The 17,234-nt window shown below is 31.7% G+C and overlaps 3 protein-coding genes across 3 annotated transcripts; all 3 read left to right on the plus strand.

Moving 5' to 3' along the window:
* The first annotated feature begins 3,042 nt into the window (after positions 1 to 3,042).
* Positions 3,043 to 3,618, plus strand: LOC114744731 (E3 ubiquitin-protein ligase Praja-2-like). The gene has a single exon (XM_028932901.1). It carries the CDS (start codon positions 3,043 to 3,045, stop codon positions 3,616 to 3,618), a length of 576 nt encoding a protein of 191 aa, XP_028788734.1.
* A 5,598-nt stretch (positions 3,619 to 9,216) lies between these two features.
* Positions 9,217 to 9,903, plus strand: LOC114744732 (putative RING-H2 finger protein ATL37). Its single transcript, XM_028932902.1, has one exon. The coding sequence runs from the start codon at positions 9,217 to 9,219 to the stop codon at positions 9,901 to 9,903; it is 687 nt and encodes a 228-aa protein (XP_028788735.1).
* A 5,362-nt stretch (positions 9,904 to 15,265) lies between these two features.
* Positions 15,266 to 16,864, plus strand: LOC114744733 (berberine bridge enzyme-like 4). Its single transcript, XM_028932903.1, has one exon. It carries the CDS (start codon positions 15,266 to 15,268, stop codon positions 16,862 to 16,864), a length of 1,599 nt encoding a protein of 532 aa, XP_028788736.1.
* Positions 16,865 to 17,234: the final 370 nt, after the last annotated feature.

The following is a 17,234-nucleotide window of genomic DNA, read 5'->3' on the forward strand; positions in this document are numbered from 1 at the left end:
TTATATTCTCAAGCTAATTATTACTTACTTGAATAATTAATAAATTATTTTAAGACGTGTTTATTCTATTTTGCAACAAAATAATTCATCTTCTCTAAAAATATTTTTCACTCTAATATTTTATGAATATATATGTGTGGTGACAATTAATTAATTAATTGTATTAAACATCAGAGGTTATTATACATGTAGTATGTTATTACAAAAAGTAGTTATGAAAAAATGTTATGGGATTTCACGTTTACAATCTTTAAACAAAATTAATATTTTTCTGTTCTAAAAAAAATCATTTTTCTATAAACATTTAATATTATGTTTTATAAATATATGTACACATATTAATTATGTATTAATTATATTATCTTATATATTATTAATTATGTTAGTAAAAATTATTTCATTAACAATTTTATTTCTTCAAATCAAAATAAATCATAAAATCTATCCCTTATATAATTATCATATTAACTTATACCCTTTTTGGTCATTTCCACATGTCAAAAGCACTTCTGGTAATAACTATCCAAACACTCTCACTTCTCAGAATCACTTTTTCTCAGAATCTATTCTCCACAGAATCTATTCTCCACAGAATCTATTCTCCAGAATCACTTTTCCAAACCACGGTTTGAAGTCATCCAAACACACCCTTAGAATATGTTTGGATGAAATCAAACCGTGGTTTAAAAAAGTAATTCTGAAAAATAGATTCTGAAAAGAATAGATTTTATGAAAAAGTGATTTTGAGAAGTGAGAGTGTTTGGATAGTTGTTATCAGAAACATTTTTTATATATACAAATTACTAAAAAAAAGACATAAGTTAATATGATAATTACAGAAAAAATAGATTTTATGATATATTTTAATTTGAAGGAATAAAATTGTTAATAATATATTTTTTACCAACATATTTAATAATACATAAGATAATATAATTAATAAATAATTAATATGTATATATATTTATAAAATATAAGATTAAATATGTTTATAAAAAATATGTTTATAAAAAAAATAACAAGATACATATCCTATAAGCTCTCACACTCTCCCTTTTTTCTCCAAAAGCAAAAAAATTTTGCTTTTTCCAAAACCATGATTTTGGTTTTTGGATGAGTGTTTGGGTGATTTATTCCCCAAACCATGGTTTGGGATGTCACCCAAACACACCCTTATGTACACGAAAAAGACCAAGCTCTTTAGTAAAGGAGACCAAGCTCTAATTCAACGATGAATTGAGTGTATAATTGAAGCACAAACAACAAACCCGCCACCAATGGCATTAAGTCTAGCATTAGGAGCTAGTTTCTCACATATGATAAATCAATTTTCAACTTTCAATTAGAAAAGGTGTTCACATTTAGTACTGGACAGTTCCTTAAATAGGATTGTCTATAATAGGAAGATATCTATATTTTAAATTTAAAATAACAAATTATTGATAAGTCTCATGGAAAAAAAATTAAATTTATAGTGACCCCAACAAATATATATATATATATAAAAGTCAAACTTGCGTATTTATAGATTATAATTTAATTTCTTTAGTTTACTAGTCAAATTTATAAAAATTTGAAAGCACTGATACTTCTCTATCCTTTAATGTTTTTTATTTCAAATCTATGAGTAATTTTTCATTTAAAATATAATAATAAGGCCATTGGTGATAGCCTAATGCCTTTATTAGATATGTAATCATATACTAACAATGAGTTCATGATTCGTGAGGGAAAAAAAAAAGAAGCATCCTCTTTAACATGTCATTTTAATCCCATAAAAATTGATACCCCTCCGGTCCTAAACATAAAAACCATTTTATAATGTAATTTTTATTACAAAATATTTCTTATATTTAGAACCAGAAAAGTATCATATAATCTTGAAAGCTTTAAAAATCATGATGCACTTGTCTTTCATTGAATCAATTACCAATTATTTATATATATATATATATATAAAATAAACGTGTGTGCATGAATGATTATTTTCTAGCGATTCCATTTAAAACAACAACTCTGTAATTTAGAATTAACTTGCAGATCCATTCCCCTGAGATGCTGTCTTATTGGTCCCCATTGTATGTCCTACTGCCGGACCACACTAGGAAACAGGGAAGAAGGCGACAAAATGAGCGATTTTTTTTTGGGGTCCTTTTAACCTTGAAGGGTTTTTTTTTTTTTTGGTTTGGAAAAAAAGGATTTAACGGCAAAGACAAAGTCAACTTTATTGTATCATTTTTTTCTCTGAAAATATAATTGGGCATTCAAGCATTATTTTAGCATATAGTTTATAATCTATACTAGATTTTTTCAATAAATGGCACATGATGTTTTTTGCAACAGCACTTATAAAATTTAAATTCAAAGGGAAGGTTGTTTTGTAATCAATTTTCAAGAATTTAATACGCTGCATGTAAATATTATGAAAGCGTTGCGGCAGATACATTGATAATTACATAAAAATTGATATTATGTCCTCAATTTAAAGCCCAAAAACAGACAAGGAATTTAAAATATATAGCATTATAAGTTTATAACTATCTTAATTGTTTTATTAATATAAAAATGAAATCATTTGAAAAAAATATTAAAAAAAGAGTTAAAAGACTACATGAATACATTTATTAAGATAATCCTATTATTCTATGACAACATGGACTCATCATGCATGACACAAATTTTGGTGAATGAACTCTATTCTTGGTGAATGAACTGTATTAATGATATCTGAAAATTAATATTATGGCTACTAAATTTCCTTATTTTTATGCTCTTCTTTGTATCTTATTTCTCTTGCTTCTTTTTTTCTTTAATTTTCATAAATATTTTTGTCAGATACATAGAACAGTGTGATTCATGTATCTTACTGTTTTTGTGGGCCTCATATATACAGAAATGATACTCCGTTACTTTTCACAAGTCTATAAGTACAACATACATCCTGTACATGTATCCCAACTCATTTTGGTGTTCTAAATCTCTCCATATAGTTCAGTCTTCTCTTTAGTGTTCCAAATCTCTCTTGTCTTGTTCCATATTGCCATGGATCCTCAACACCCCACTGAAGGTGATTTGAACAATACCGCCGACAGATCTGCCGATAATCATGTCATCAACCCATCATCTTTAGGTGATGACTTGGTTAACATTTTCGATATGTTGGCTTCTTTTCCTATAACCGCCAATCAACTTGATATCCCCGACGATGGACATGTTGGTTTTGATGCATTAATGGAGGAATTGATGAGGAACCAAGAAAGAAACATTAGACAAGTCCATGATGATATTGGTAGGTTTGTGCAACAAATGACGACGACGGCCACCCAAAATGAAGATTTGACGATAACGAACGATGAAAATGAAAGTCAGAGATTGACCAATCCTGCAACTGAGTCATCCATTGAAGGATTGGAGAAGTTGATTGTTGAACAGAAAGAAGGAAGCTCAATGGCGAAGTGTGAGTGTCCTATTTGTTTTGAAGATTTCTCCAACGACAATGAAGCCACTCGTATGCCTTGCTCCCATTTGTTTCACACAAAATGCATCACTGGCTGGCTTCATACTCGCAATACTTGTCCTCTTTGTCGATTTCAAATGCCTACAGCTAATGACAATTGAAGACAGAGAATATAAATTGGGTTACAATGAATCTGTTGTCTCAGAATATTAAGCTCTTCTTAATGCAAATTACATGTTTAAGAGTTCTTGATTCTAAAGTATCGTCTTTTTACTGCGTTATTAATGAGTCATTTCATGTCATTTGATGAATGAGTTTGGTTTTCAATTACTAGATTTTATCTCTTGTTATCAGTTATTTTAAACATTTGGCTTTAGCAGTAAACATGGCCAATATCAGTATATCACTCATAAGAACCACGCGTTTGAGTGTGGTTATGTCAATCAGTCAGGCTAATAATTATATATTGAACTGGTTCTTGCAAATAAATCACCAATATCAATGAACTGGAGAGGGTGAATGTGTGTGTGTGTGTGTGTGTGTTGAAGTAAAAGAAGCGCATATATATGACAGAAAAGCATAACTGCGCCATTAGTTCTCAAGAAGTTGTTCACTGTTTCTGTCGCACGTGCTTATAGTTGTTACCTAAAGCTTTTTGGATTACTAATTGGTTTCAGAATCACAACACTTATCCTTTGTTTCATTTTCAAATGTCTGCTGGTGACGATGAAGAAGGGCAATGCTATGCCTATGCTAGCCAGATTTAGTTGATAACTTTGGATCTCTGCAAAAGGCCCTCATATCACTTCCAATTGACATTTAAAAACTATTAAATTTGAAACAAAATATTTAATGCTGCCCCATCAACTATTTAAATTATATATTGATGATATAGTACGTTACTCTTTACACAAAAACCAAGGGTAGGAGGGCCTACAATACACGTTTTATACGGCTACTTCAAGAAAGATAAATACATAGAACGATGGGATTCATATGCGTTTTAGTGTTGCTGTGAGATCCATATATGCAAAAATGGCGCTTTTTGCACATATGCCAACTCATTCTGTCTTGGAGGACTACTCTTCTATTTTGGGATCTGTTTTTGTAGCTCTATCTTTTCTTTAGTGTTCTAAATCTCTCATCTTGTTCCATATATAGGATCTTCAGTGAAGCTTATTTAACAAGCCCATATAACATTGTTATTGCCAATGCCAACATCACTATGATGAACATGCTATTGATGACAATGGTGAGATTGAGGAGGAACCGATCTAAATTAAATGTTTAGAGTTATATATTCTAAAATATTGTTTTTTTTACAGCGTTATTGATGACATGTTTCCTGAAATTTAAATTTGATTATTTTTCAATTACCACATTTCATTTCTTTTTATCAATTAAGATACCAACTACTAGAAAATTTATTTCGATAAAAACTTAACCATAATACTATAATTACTGCAAACAAGTACAAGCATAAAAGAATAGAAAGATTGAATGAGAGACAGAAATAGAATAATATATATAACATCACATAGAAATTAAAAATAGAAACGAAATTTAAATTCAAAAGGAAGGTTGTCATTAATTTTCAAGAATATGATACGTTTCATCAACATATTGAAAAGGAATTGCTAATTGCGGCAGATACATTGGCACTTACATAAAAAATGACATCGTGATCTGAATCAAAATGCCAAATAATGAAACAAAAAGTATTCATCGTATAACTGCAGTATTCATGAATTAGTAAATAATTGTGGCTTATTATAGAATTTTTTTTTTTGCCAACTGGCCTATTATAGATTTTACATTTTATTTCATACTCTCCCTTGGATCTCTCTCTTTTTCCTTTTACTTGTTTCTTTTTTGAATGTTCTTGAATATTTTTGCCAAATTAAAGTAAATATCATGTCGCCTAATAAGTTTTAATTTGTGCAAAAAGACCCTCACCTCACTTCCAATCACCATCTATGAATTGTTGAATTTGAAACAAGATATTCAATTAATGTTGCCCTGTAAACTATTTGAGTTATATTGGTGACACAAATGATACTTAGGTTCTCTCTAACAAATGCACCTATGTGTAACCCCCTCTTGTTTTTTTTTTTTAATATTTTTTGGCCAACACACTGGACACCCACTCTTTCTTGTAGGATGGTACATCCACATGAAATAGAGGGCAAAAGGGGTCCACAAACACATGTTTTATACGGCTATACCAAAACAAACAAACACATAAAACGGTAGGATTCATATGCATCTCAGTGTTTCTGTGGGACCCATATATACAGAAACGGCACGCATGCCCATCTTTATTACTTTATATAAGTTTATAGCATATGTACGCCATTGAAGGACTCATCTACTTCTCCTTGTAATGACTCTCTCTTTTATTTAGTGTTCCAGACCTCTCCTCTTGTTCCATATTATATTGCCATGGATCCTCATGATGAATACTCCAATGGATCTTATTCAACAAACTCCAACACCATTGTTCCTGCCGATTATTTCATCTCATCATCACCTTCAGTTGATCAATACTTTAGCATTGAGGTTGAATGCAAAATCTTTTATGCTTCTAATGGTGTCATTATGGATGCTGCTACCGATACTATTGAATGTGGTGTCACAATGGTCCCAAAGGAGAACATAGAACAATTCATATATATGGTTTTTGCTTATTTTGATGTTCCTGAAAATGCTCAACCTCACATGGCGGCAAAGATCTTGCGATGTGCAGAAGAGATTGTGAATGAGGCGCCCAAGAACCAGCAGATTCTGGATTTGTATATTGTTTTAGTCCATACTAGTCATGTTCATTACTATGATGATGATGCTGCTGCTGCTGATGATGATGATGATGGGGCTGTAGAGGAATCGATGAACGAAAATGAAGATATGAGAATTATTCCAGCAAGCGAGTCATCGATTGAAGGATTAGAGAAGGTAAACTTCGAACAAAAAGAAGGAAGTTCAAAAGGAAAGTTTAATTGTGCAATTTGTCTTGAAGATTTTTCAACTGATTCTGAAGCTGTTCGTATGCCTTGCTTTCATTTATTTCACAAGATATGCATCACTACCTGGCTGCATAATCGCAATACTTGTCCTCTGTGTCGATTTCAAATGCCTACAGAAGATGATGAATGAAGACGAAGCTGGTTTATAATGCAACACAGAGATGATAAGCTGGGTTACGATGAATCCTTTTTTTTTTTTTTTTTTGGGTTTCCATTTGAAGTTTTTCATTATCCAAATTATATGTTTAAGATTTCTAGATTCTAAAATAATGTATATTACTGCGTTATTGATAAGAAACTAGTACAGATCCTGTGCAATGCACGGGTATCGGATGAGTATGGCACCCGTGTGAAAATAAATTTTTATTAATATAATTTGAAAATAATTTTTGATAATATAAATTAGAAATAATTATTAATGTATGAGATAATTTACTTTTAAAGAATTCTAATTTTATATATAAAAATTTAATAATTTTTAAGAAATATTAACGAAGATTAATCTTATAAAAATATTGGTATATTTATTTTATATTTAATGAGATCGTTGTCATGTATTTTTAAGTTTAATAAATCTTTTAAAAAAATTTAAAAATTTAAAATTTGAATGAATCAATTTAATCCATTTTTTCTGCGTCATTAATTAGTTCTCACCCCATCTACTCTTTGTGATTGATTAATAATATAGAAAAAGAGATTGGGAACGCTGGACAGAAAATCAAAGGAAGACATAACAAGATAGTTACATATCTAGTGCGCTTTAATTTTAATTTTTTTTACCATTTGCTGCTTTAATTTTGATTAATAATAATCATATCAACAAATAGTAAAATAACAATAAAATTATGTATATCCTTTATAAAACATATTAATTTTTAAAATTTGAAACAAAACATTATTTCTTATGAGTTATTTTATTACTGTGTATCATGATAAGATATTTTTTCAGCTCCAAATCATGAAAAGATATTTTATGCTGTATATTTTTTTAAAAAATTTTCGGTTAGAACTTAGAGGGCGTTAACCTTTAATATTTCCAAAAAAATACATCCAAGAAAATTAGAAGGTGGTGGGACCCACAACACACCGTTTGCAGTTACGTGAAAAAAAAGAAGACAAATACATAGAACGGTGAGATTTATATGTATCTCAGTGTCTTTGTGGAATCCATATGCATAGAAATGCGGCCTATCGTGTGCCGATCTTCATTGCTTTGGCTAAGTGTATAGCAACATGCGTTCTATACATGAATGGACACCAACTCATTCTGTTCGGATGGCTCCTCTGTCTGAGACCTTTCCTCGTATACGTGGTTCATTCTCTTTTCTAGTGTTCCAAATATCCCGTCCTAGGTTGTTCCATATATTTAACTGGCATGAATCCTGAAGACTTTAATGAAAGCTTTTCAACAAATTAGACATCATCGATCAATATGCCTTAGTTTTCATTTCGAATGGTGCTTTAAATTATTTCGATGCTTTTAGGTATGGTTTCTCAAATACTATTCCAAGGGAAGCAATCATCAATAGAACAACATCGCTACTCATCACAAGAACCACAAGATTCTGTTTGGAAAAGGAGTTATGTCGACAATAATGTATCAGTCAAAACACATTACATTTACGGTTATGAGCTGTTTCCTGCAAAGTAAATAATGAAATGAGGACTTCGAGAGGGTGAACGTTTATTTTTGACCAGAAAGAATAGCGTTTGAACTAGCTGGTCAAAAAAGATTTGTCGTTGAATTTAATTAGGTTTTCGATTTCATAAAAAATATTTCTTTTTCTGAAGAAATCGATCGTGATGTGACAATTACTCTAGTTAGCAAGTACAAGCGTCAAAGCTCCTAAAAGAAGTACAAGCACAAAAGACGATCGAGACGGGCAGAGAGAGAGAGATCATAGCTAGAGTCATATATACACTCACACACTATATATGAAAAAAAAATACATAAAATTGCGCCCATGAAATTTAAATTCAAAAAAGAGGTTGTCATTAATTATTTTTCGAGAAGTATATTGCATGAAAAGATTAGAGTAATTAAAAGATCATAAAGGAACAAAAAGTTAAAAATAGGTGACATTAAGGTATCTTAAATGTTTAATGAATAAAAATAAATAAATTGTAGGTAATATTAAAACGAAGTAAAGAAATTAAGGAAGGAGTGTACTAACCCTCCACCCCTTCCCCAAAAAAAATACATTTATTCATATGACCTCTATATCATATTCCATAACTAGATAGATTTACATATCAAGTCTGTTTGGATTGGCAATAAAAAAAGTAACTTATTTTCAATCTAACTTTTAAAAAAATGAGATTGGATAAAAGTTAGATTGGGCAATGTAATTTGTGTTTGAATTAATTTTTATAAAAGTTAATTCGTAAAGTGAAAGGACATGGGACTCACAACACGCATTCCATATAGCTACAACAATATTGTGGGACCCATATATACAAAAATGATACTCGTATCTTTTTTTTTTTTTTAACTTTTTATAAGTTTATATCAACATGCAAACGCATTTTACATAACTATTGTGGGACCCGTATATATACAGAAATGATCCCCATATACCTATTTTTCTTACTTTCTATAAGTTTGTATCAACACTAAAAGCCAACCCATTTTCTTTTCAAGTGATATTTTTGCCATATCTCTCTCCTTCCCTCCCTCCCTGTAGTTTTCCCTTTCTTTAGTGCTCCAAATCTCTCCCCTCTTGCTCCATTAACACCATGGAAATGGAACATTCATGTGAAGTATACCCCGCAGACGCCAGCACCATAATTTCTTCCGACAATTTCATCTCATCTTCTTCAAGCGAACAGTACTTTAAGATCGAGGTCGAATGCAAACGCTATCTTGTTTGGGATGGTATCGGTGTAGACCGTTTTACTAATTCCACTGAGTGTGGTTTCTCAAATATCAGAAAGCAAGACATAGAACGGTCGGTACATATGCTTTTGTCTTACTTTAATGTTCCTGAGAATGATCGACCTCGTAGTGCAGCAAAAATCTTGGCTTGTGCCCAACACATGGCGAATGTGACGCACAAGAACCACAGGATTATGGGTATGCGTGTTGTTATAACAAATACTACTCTAATTTATCAGTATGAATATCGTCTTCGTAGGATTTTGGAAGAATCAATGAATGATGAAGATGAAGTTCTGAGAGCCGACCCTGCGTGCAAGTCAGCCATTGAGGGGTTGGAAAGGGTGAAGGTAGAGCAAATAGAAGGGACCAGTGTGGGAAAATATGGTAACTGCACAATTTGCTTTGAAGATTTTGCAATTGATTCAGAAGTTCTTCGATTGCCATGCTCCCACTTATTTCATGGCAAATGCATCATTAATTGGTTACAAAATCGCAACACTTGCCCTCTGTGTCGTTTTCAAATGCCTACAGCTTATGATCAATGAGGACCAGGCTGGCAATTATGCGGAGAAAGAGGGGTAAGTTTTCTGCAGCCAATTTTTTAATTTTTTTCCTATTAATCTAAATTATTTGGTTAGAGTTATTCTACGTTTTTATGATTGTTTTGTTAGTTCGTTATTTATAAGATGTTTTATGTAGATTGAATTTGATTTTTTTTTAATTACTAAATCTTGGCCCTTTTTATCAATTGTTTGAAAATTTATTTTCGATAATGTTGTGATAAGTAACTACAAGGATAAGCGATAAACAAGAAGACAGGGATCAGATGTAAAAAAGATGAAGAGTAAGAGACATACATAGGGGAAAAAAAGGATAGTTTGAAATAGAAAATAAAAATATCACTTAATGAAATTGAATTTAGAAGGAAAATAGTCATTGTATTTAAAGAATTTAATGTCGTGGGGAAAAAATGCAATGCATGTCTATCAAAGATCATAAAATCAATGAATGTTGGTTTACTTAGTAAGGATTTAGTATATACCTATAGAAGGCATGCATGAGTTCCTATATATTGTTGATACGATAACTTCTTATTAATCAACCAAGAGATAAACTATAAGAATACATAAATGGCTTACTCTTTTTGGGGGATAAAATAACCTCTATGCCTGAAGGACACGAATCGGTATATGGTTAAGTAAACGTAGATGCCTATAAAATAGTGAATTCAACTTGCGGCAAGACATAATTTTATGGAGTAATTTTGAGGCAGTTACACAATCTGTATGAAACAATAGAACTAAATAGTAGTACAGTATAAGTTAAGAAGATGAATCTTTATTTTTAGCTTGTTATAGAGTACAATTACAATTAGCTAGCTTGAAACTTGCATGAACCAAGAGCCAAAAAGAATTAGACTGAGAATTGTGAGAACAGAAAGCAATTGAGATGTAGAAATTTTGCAATGACAAATCTACTAGCTCGTATATTTATGTGAACAAATTAAACCGGAACAGCATGTAATCAATTTGGTACAAGATAGATGTGTTAATATTGATAGATATTATACATTGTATGCAACGGTTACGAGAAGAGACAATATAAACAGAGAGACGTCTGGGAAAACCTTAGACAACAAGAGAACAGAAGATAATAGACTCGTGTGCTTTTGAAAATTCTCTGGAATTACAAAGATCAATATGGACAATTAGGTAACGTTTGATATGAAGCATTAAAAATGAGGAATAGGAATAGGGATAGGGATTGAGATTGAGAAATTAGTGTTTAGCATGAAAGATTGCTTATTACATGATATTAGACAAACCCATATATGTAGAATAAGGGAATATCATGGGGGGAGTGGTATTTTTCAATCTTACTTCTATGAATTTGCTTAATCCCATATAACAAATAATTACTTATGATTATTTTAATAATTTTTTTCAATTGTGATCTTAATCCCTATTACTTATTCTCAATGCTTCATATCAAACGGGATCTTAATTTATAGTATTGTATAACTAGCTTCAAACTAATCATAAGCTAATTAAATCTATTAGTTATAAGCTAGTATTGGAAAGTTTATTGTATGAAGTAGTGCTTTTAGTTTAGAGAGAGGAAGAGGAAGGACCACAAAGAATTTATCATGATTGGATAAGTGTTCTATACATGCAATACAAGATGGTTTTTCCAAGCTCACCAACTTCTTATGTTTTACTTTTCACCTTCAACGAGTACGACTCATCCGGCTTTAATTTCGTCTAGTTCTTTTTCAAGCTAGCTCTATATATATAGACTTCGCCCTCTAAGAAAGAATATTGCAAAGTGTAAGAATTAGAATTTTTGGGAATCTCAACACTAAGGTAACACACAATTACATGGCCTTCTCTTATATGCTGATAAAAAAAAAACTGACTCTGCCCTTTCTACGCACTGCATAACTCGTCTGCTTCTCTGCCGCACAACTTGTTTGCTGAGGGTAGTAAGAAAAGGAATTAGTATCCGAAGTTTAGAAACTTAAGAGACATAGAGAGAATCCCCCTACACACACACACAAAATACCGATGCTGATCGTCACCAAGTGAGCTTCTTTAATTTGTTACACAGCAAAGAAGCCAAATCCAATGAACCTAGCTGGGTCCGAAGCTTGTTAATTCTGTTGGTTTTCAAAGATGTTGGTTATAAGAGTTTCATATACTTAGTTATTGTGTTCTTTTGCGTGCTGAAGTTATGAATGCAGGAACTAAGCTATCCAGTGCAAAAATGGTTGTGGGGCCATCAAATGAGTCTTGAGAAGACTCATTTATTTTCGCTGCTATCTTTTGGAGTTGTTGCGGACTAAAACTTGTAATGGAGACATATGTTTCTGTTTCGTCATTTTGCGTTTGACTGTTTGCAATTTGCTGGAGTAGGTCTTTTTTCTAAGTGTTTGGTTCCCAACTCTTTCAGTTTCAATCGTTTCGTTATTCATGTCACATCTTGAATTGTGCGTTTAAGTTAAATTCGCCAGTATTTTAGGGCAAGCCATGTCTAATATCCCATTCTCTCGTGTCATTTGTAATGTCCCAAGTTCTCAGATGTATTTTTTTTAATCAATTATCACATTTTAAGTAAAACAAGTGATATTTTAATTTATTATGTGTACATACACTATTTCATGTACATAATATATTAAAACATCACTTATTTTATGTAAAATCTAATTATAAATGAAAAATATATATATATATCTGGTACTTGGGCCATTAGAGATTGGGATTAGAGGCTCCTTTGCCTATATTTCCTTTCTGTCTCATATATATCTTTGAATTCTTTTGCTGACACACACACATTAATTATGGATGAACGTTCTAGGAAATGTACATATTTTTCAAAATTTAACATGGAACATGTTAGGAGAAGGGCAGTTATATAATTTGATTTTATTTTCAAGGACCAAAGGTGTTTTATTAAAATTTCGAGCAAAGAAACCTAAACAGCGCCCTTTAATTTGTTGTTTATGGCCTGAAGAACATTTAATTAATATTGGAGTCAAATTAAAGTTGAAGGAAATGGTCTAGCATAGAGTAGGTAATAATTAATTAAGTCAAAAGGTAAAACGGCTGTTATGGATGCATACTATTGTCTGTGTGTGTGTGTTCATCATCTCTCATAATTCAATGAATCTAATTATGATTTTCATGAATCAATTTATTCTATACTCTTATTCATGAATCTAATTTATTGAGGGACCTAATGCATTCATGATTCTTTGAATTTAGGAAATTTATATAATAAATATTCACATAGATCCCCTGTAATTCTTGTACAAATATAGATAGATAGATTAAAAGGACTACTCCCTATTCCTCTTTTTTTTTTTTTTTGAATATTTTCTATTGTTCTGATCAATGAGTTTTTTTATAACATACAATTGCATTGTTGACTCTCAGACTCCATTCTTCAAGAAACAATGCTTCACTACTGACTATGATTATATTAAGAAATGTCAGAGAAAATATTATAAATATTCTTAATCTTAATTGACCATACCATTTGACTCAACTAATACTAAACATTTTTTAAATCTTACGTAAATATGAAATTGTGTATTTACGTTGACTCTGTGAGTTTTTCCCCTAAATGAAAGATGACAAAAAAAATATTCTTAATTGTCCTCGATATGTTCAATTTCATTCTTATGGTATAAAATATTTAGTAAATATAAATCCTTTAAAGTTGTGATGTTCTGAAATTGACAATTAAATACAAAATACTACTATTTCACGTTATTTTTATTTACATATACATTAAAAAATATATGACTTACAATATTAGTACTTTATGCTTAACTTTATCAACTTTAGATTCAGATACTCTCAAAGTTTATTCAATAAGTAGAAATTTTTTTGAGCAAATGCCTTGGCAGGTAATAAAGAAGAAAAGGAAATGTGGTATGATCTGATGGGCCTAAACAATCTAAAGACGGGCTAATGAAATGTGAATTTTAATATTGGCACTCTTTTTTGGCCAAAAAACTATGGGCCAGGCTTGTGCATGCAAAATATAGAGTCCAACCCTATCTAAATTAATGTGTTTAATTTGGGAAAAATTACTTTTAAAATTATATTTTAAATTATTATCTTAGTTTAGGTCGTGTAATTTACAAGTTTGTCTTAAATATAAGATAAAATATTGGTAAAAACATCATAAAATATAATAAATTAAAAAATAATTATATCGTAAAGACTTGATTATAAATTTTAATATTTAGATATTGAATTTAAAATTTAATAACACTGATACTTTCAACATGGAATCAATAGAGACAAAAAAAAAAAAAATTCAGACATCCTTTTTAAATGTATCTTATAAATTGTACCATATATATCCAAAAATTATATCGTATAACTGGGTATTATTGCCCCAAAAGAGTCTTGGGAAGGAAAAATAAAAAGAGAAGTAAAGGGCTGATTTTTGGGAGATAATGGAAAATCATTTAATTAAAACATGAATAACCTAATTGTAAATCGAGGCTTGTTTGGCACGAGGGGAGAGCTAGGGAGGGGAGGGGCTAGGTAGGATTTTACGTACTCTCCTTTCTTTCTTTGGATTGCTAAAATTCTAGGAGATGAAATTTTTTTAAAAAGATTTTTCCTTCTCTCTCCTCATAACCCTCCACTCTCAAATTAGAAGATTTGGAAAGAAAAGACAATATTTTATTTTGCTTTAATTAATATGTCTAATATTAACTTTTAATATCTTTATATTACCTTTTTGATCTTATGTCGGGAACATAAAAAATTCCTACTATTTTCTTTTCCCTTATTAATTCAAATAAGATAATATTAAGAATTTAAAATTCTGCTTTTCTTTTCTCTTCTCTTCTTTTTCCTTTTATTAAAATTCTTCGCCTCTCTTATCCTCTTTTGAGCCCAACACAAATACGTCTTCTTACTTGTTACTACCGCCTTGGGTAATAATACGAATTGCACCGCAATTTCCTCACTTAGGTTTTGGTCACAAAAGTCAATGCATCAATTATAGAAAAATCTTAGATTTATAATAATTCAAATCATTGGCAAAACTGCAAAAGGGAATATGAAGATTTCTTTCCTCACAATAGGAAAGATAATTTCCCAGAAACAACGTGCAGCATCAAAGGAAATCAATGAACCGCAGGTCAAAATAGAAATTAAACAAAAGAATATATAAGATTTGTAATATCATAACCATTAATAGGATTTATTCTTGAATTAACGCCTTTCTGCAGAATCTGTGAATCATTTAATCCCTCTCCCATAACAGACTAAATGATCGTTTTCAATCGACCCAATTTCTACGTTCAGTTATAAATACCTCAGTTTCCACAATTCGCATGCACTACTCAAATTCATAATCAAGGATATATTCTTCTAAATGAAAACAATGAAACTCCCTTCCCTTGCCATAGCGATTCTAGCAGTTTTGTTATTCGTTGTACACTCAACTTCAGATTCTTCGTCCCTGGAAAATTTTCTTCAATGTTTCCCGGACCATATTTCCCAATCCTCTACTCCAATCTCTTCAGTAATTTCTACGCCAAGCGATTCCTCATTCACATCTCTCTTGCTCAATCGTACATCTAACCGCAGATACACAACACCCACAACACCAAAACCTCTAGCCATTGTAGCTGCTCAAAATCCATCACACGTTCAGGCCACAGTAATATGTGCCAAGTCTCATGGCCTGCAGATTCGGATTCGAAGTGGAGGCCACGATTATGAAGGCCTTTCGTATGTGTCACAAGTTCCCTTCATTTTACTTGACATGTTCAATCTTAAGTCTATTCAGATTGACGTCAGAAACGAGACAGCGCTGGTTCAGGCAGGAGCAACAATGGGTGAAGTTTATTATAGTATCGCCAAAGAAAGTCACGTTCATGCCTTCCCTGCTGGTGTTTGCTTCACCTTAGGTGCTGGTGGACACATTTCTGGTGGAGGCTATGGAAATTTGATGAGAAAATATGGTCTCTCCATTGATAATATCATTGATGCTGAACTTGTAGATGTTAATGGCAGAATCCTCAACAGGAAGACAATGGGAGAAGATCTATTTTGGGCCATCAGAGGAGGTGGGGCTGCGAGTTTTGGGGTTGTCGTTTCATGGAAGATCAAGTTGGTTTCTGTGCCTCCACAAGTGACTGTGTTCCGAGTGAAGAAGACTTTGGAAGAAGGTGCGACTGATCTTGTTTACAAATGGCAACTCGTTGCCAGTGAATTAGATAAAGATCTGTTCATAAGGGTAATGCCATTAGTCAGCAATGGAACTCAAGAGGGTAAGAAGACAATACGAGTTTCTTTTATTGGCCAATTCTTAGGGACAATTGATAGGTTAATGCCTTTGATGAAGAAGAGCTTCCCAGAATTAGGTCTAAAAGAAAATGATTGCACTGAAATGCCCTGGGTGAATTCAACTCTCTTCTGGTATGATTACCCAATTGGGACCTCAGCTGATGAGTTACTTGTAAAGCACAAACAACCAACACAGTTCTTCAAAAGTAAGTCAGATTACGTTAAGGAGCCGATTCCAAAGAGTGCATTAGAATCCATGTGGAAGCTGATGATTGAAGGTGAGAACTTATGGATGCAATGGAATCCTTATGGTGGAAAGATGAGTGAGATTTCTCCATCAGAAACCCCATTTCCTCACAGAGCTGGAAACTTGTTCCTGATTCAATACTATACTTACTGGAAGAAAGAAGGGTATGAGGAAAGTAACCATTATATGAACTTTTCAAGGTCATTTCATGAATTCATGGCTCCATATGTTTCGAAATCTCCGAGGGAGGCTTTCCTCAACTACAGAGATCTTGATGTTGGGGCCAATCCTAGTAATGCAACGAGCTTAGATGTTGCTAATAGCACTTATGGGAGAGAATATTTTAAGGACAACTTTGAAAGATTAGTTCATGTGAAAACCAAAGTTGATTTAGACAATTTCTTCAAACATGAACAGAGCATACCGCCTCATCAGTTCTTGTAGTTACAAAACTGATGATATTTTTCCTTATTTTATGAATAAAAAATATATAATATAATGTCCACTTCTATTTTTTTGGATCAGTATTTAAGAGTTTAGACTTGAGAGTAGTGTTTGCCTATAGCATATTACAAGGTTTTATGAAGGAATAATAATAAGCCGATTGCCAATCCTTAAACATGTCAGACAATATCTTACTGGAATAAAATTTATATTTATTACATATTTAAAGTTTTGTAACTGGAATTACCTACTTTTCTTGATATGAGAAAGTATGTATTCGTTCCTAATAAAAAATAACAAATGGATTAATATATAATGATTGAATTGAGTGCAGAGAATTCAATTCTTTCTACCAACGTTGAGAGTTCAA

Source organism: Neltuma alba, unplaced genomic scaffold (genome assembly GCF_004799145.2).
Source record: "Neltuma alba isolate B1F8T4 unplaced genomic scaffold, ASM479914v2 tig00004432_pilon, whole genome shotgun sequence".
In the NCBI taxonomy this organism is placed as follows: Eukaryota; Viridiplantae; Streptophyta; class Magnoliopsida; order Fabales; family Fabaceae; genus Neltuma; species Neltuma alba.

Bases quoted from the DNA above. Each gene is read 5' to 3' on its own strand.
- LOC114744732 (XM_028932902.1), top strand. From the start codon at position 9,217: ATGGAAATGGAACATTCATGTGAAGTATACCCCGCAGACGCCAGCACC.
- LOC114744733 (XM_028932903.1), top strand. From the start codon at position 15,266: ATGAAACTCCCTTCCCTTGCCATAGCGATTCTAGCAGTTTTGTTATTC.
- LOC114744731 (XM_028932901.1), top strand. From the start codon at position 3,043: ATGGATCCTCAACACCCCACTGAAGGTGATTTGAACAATACCGCCGAC.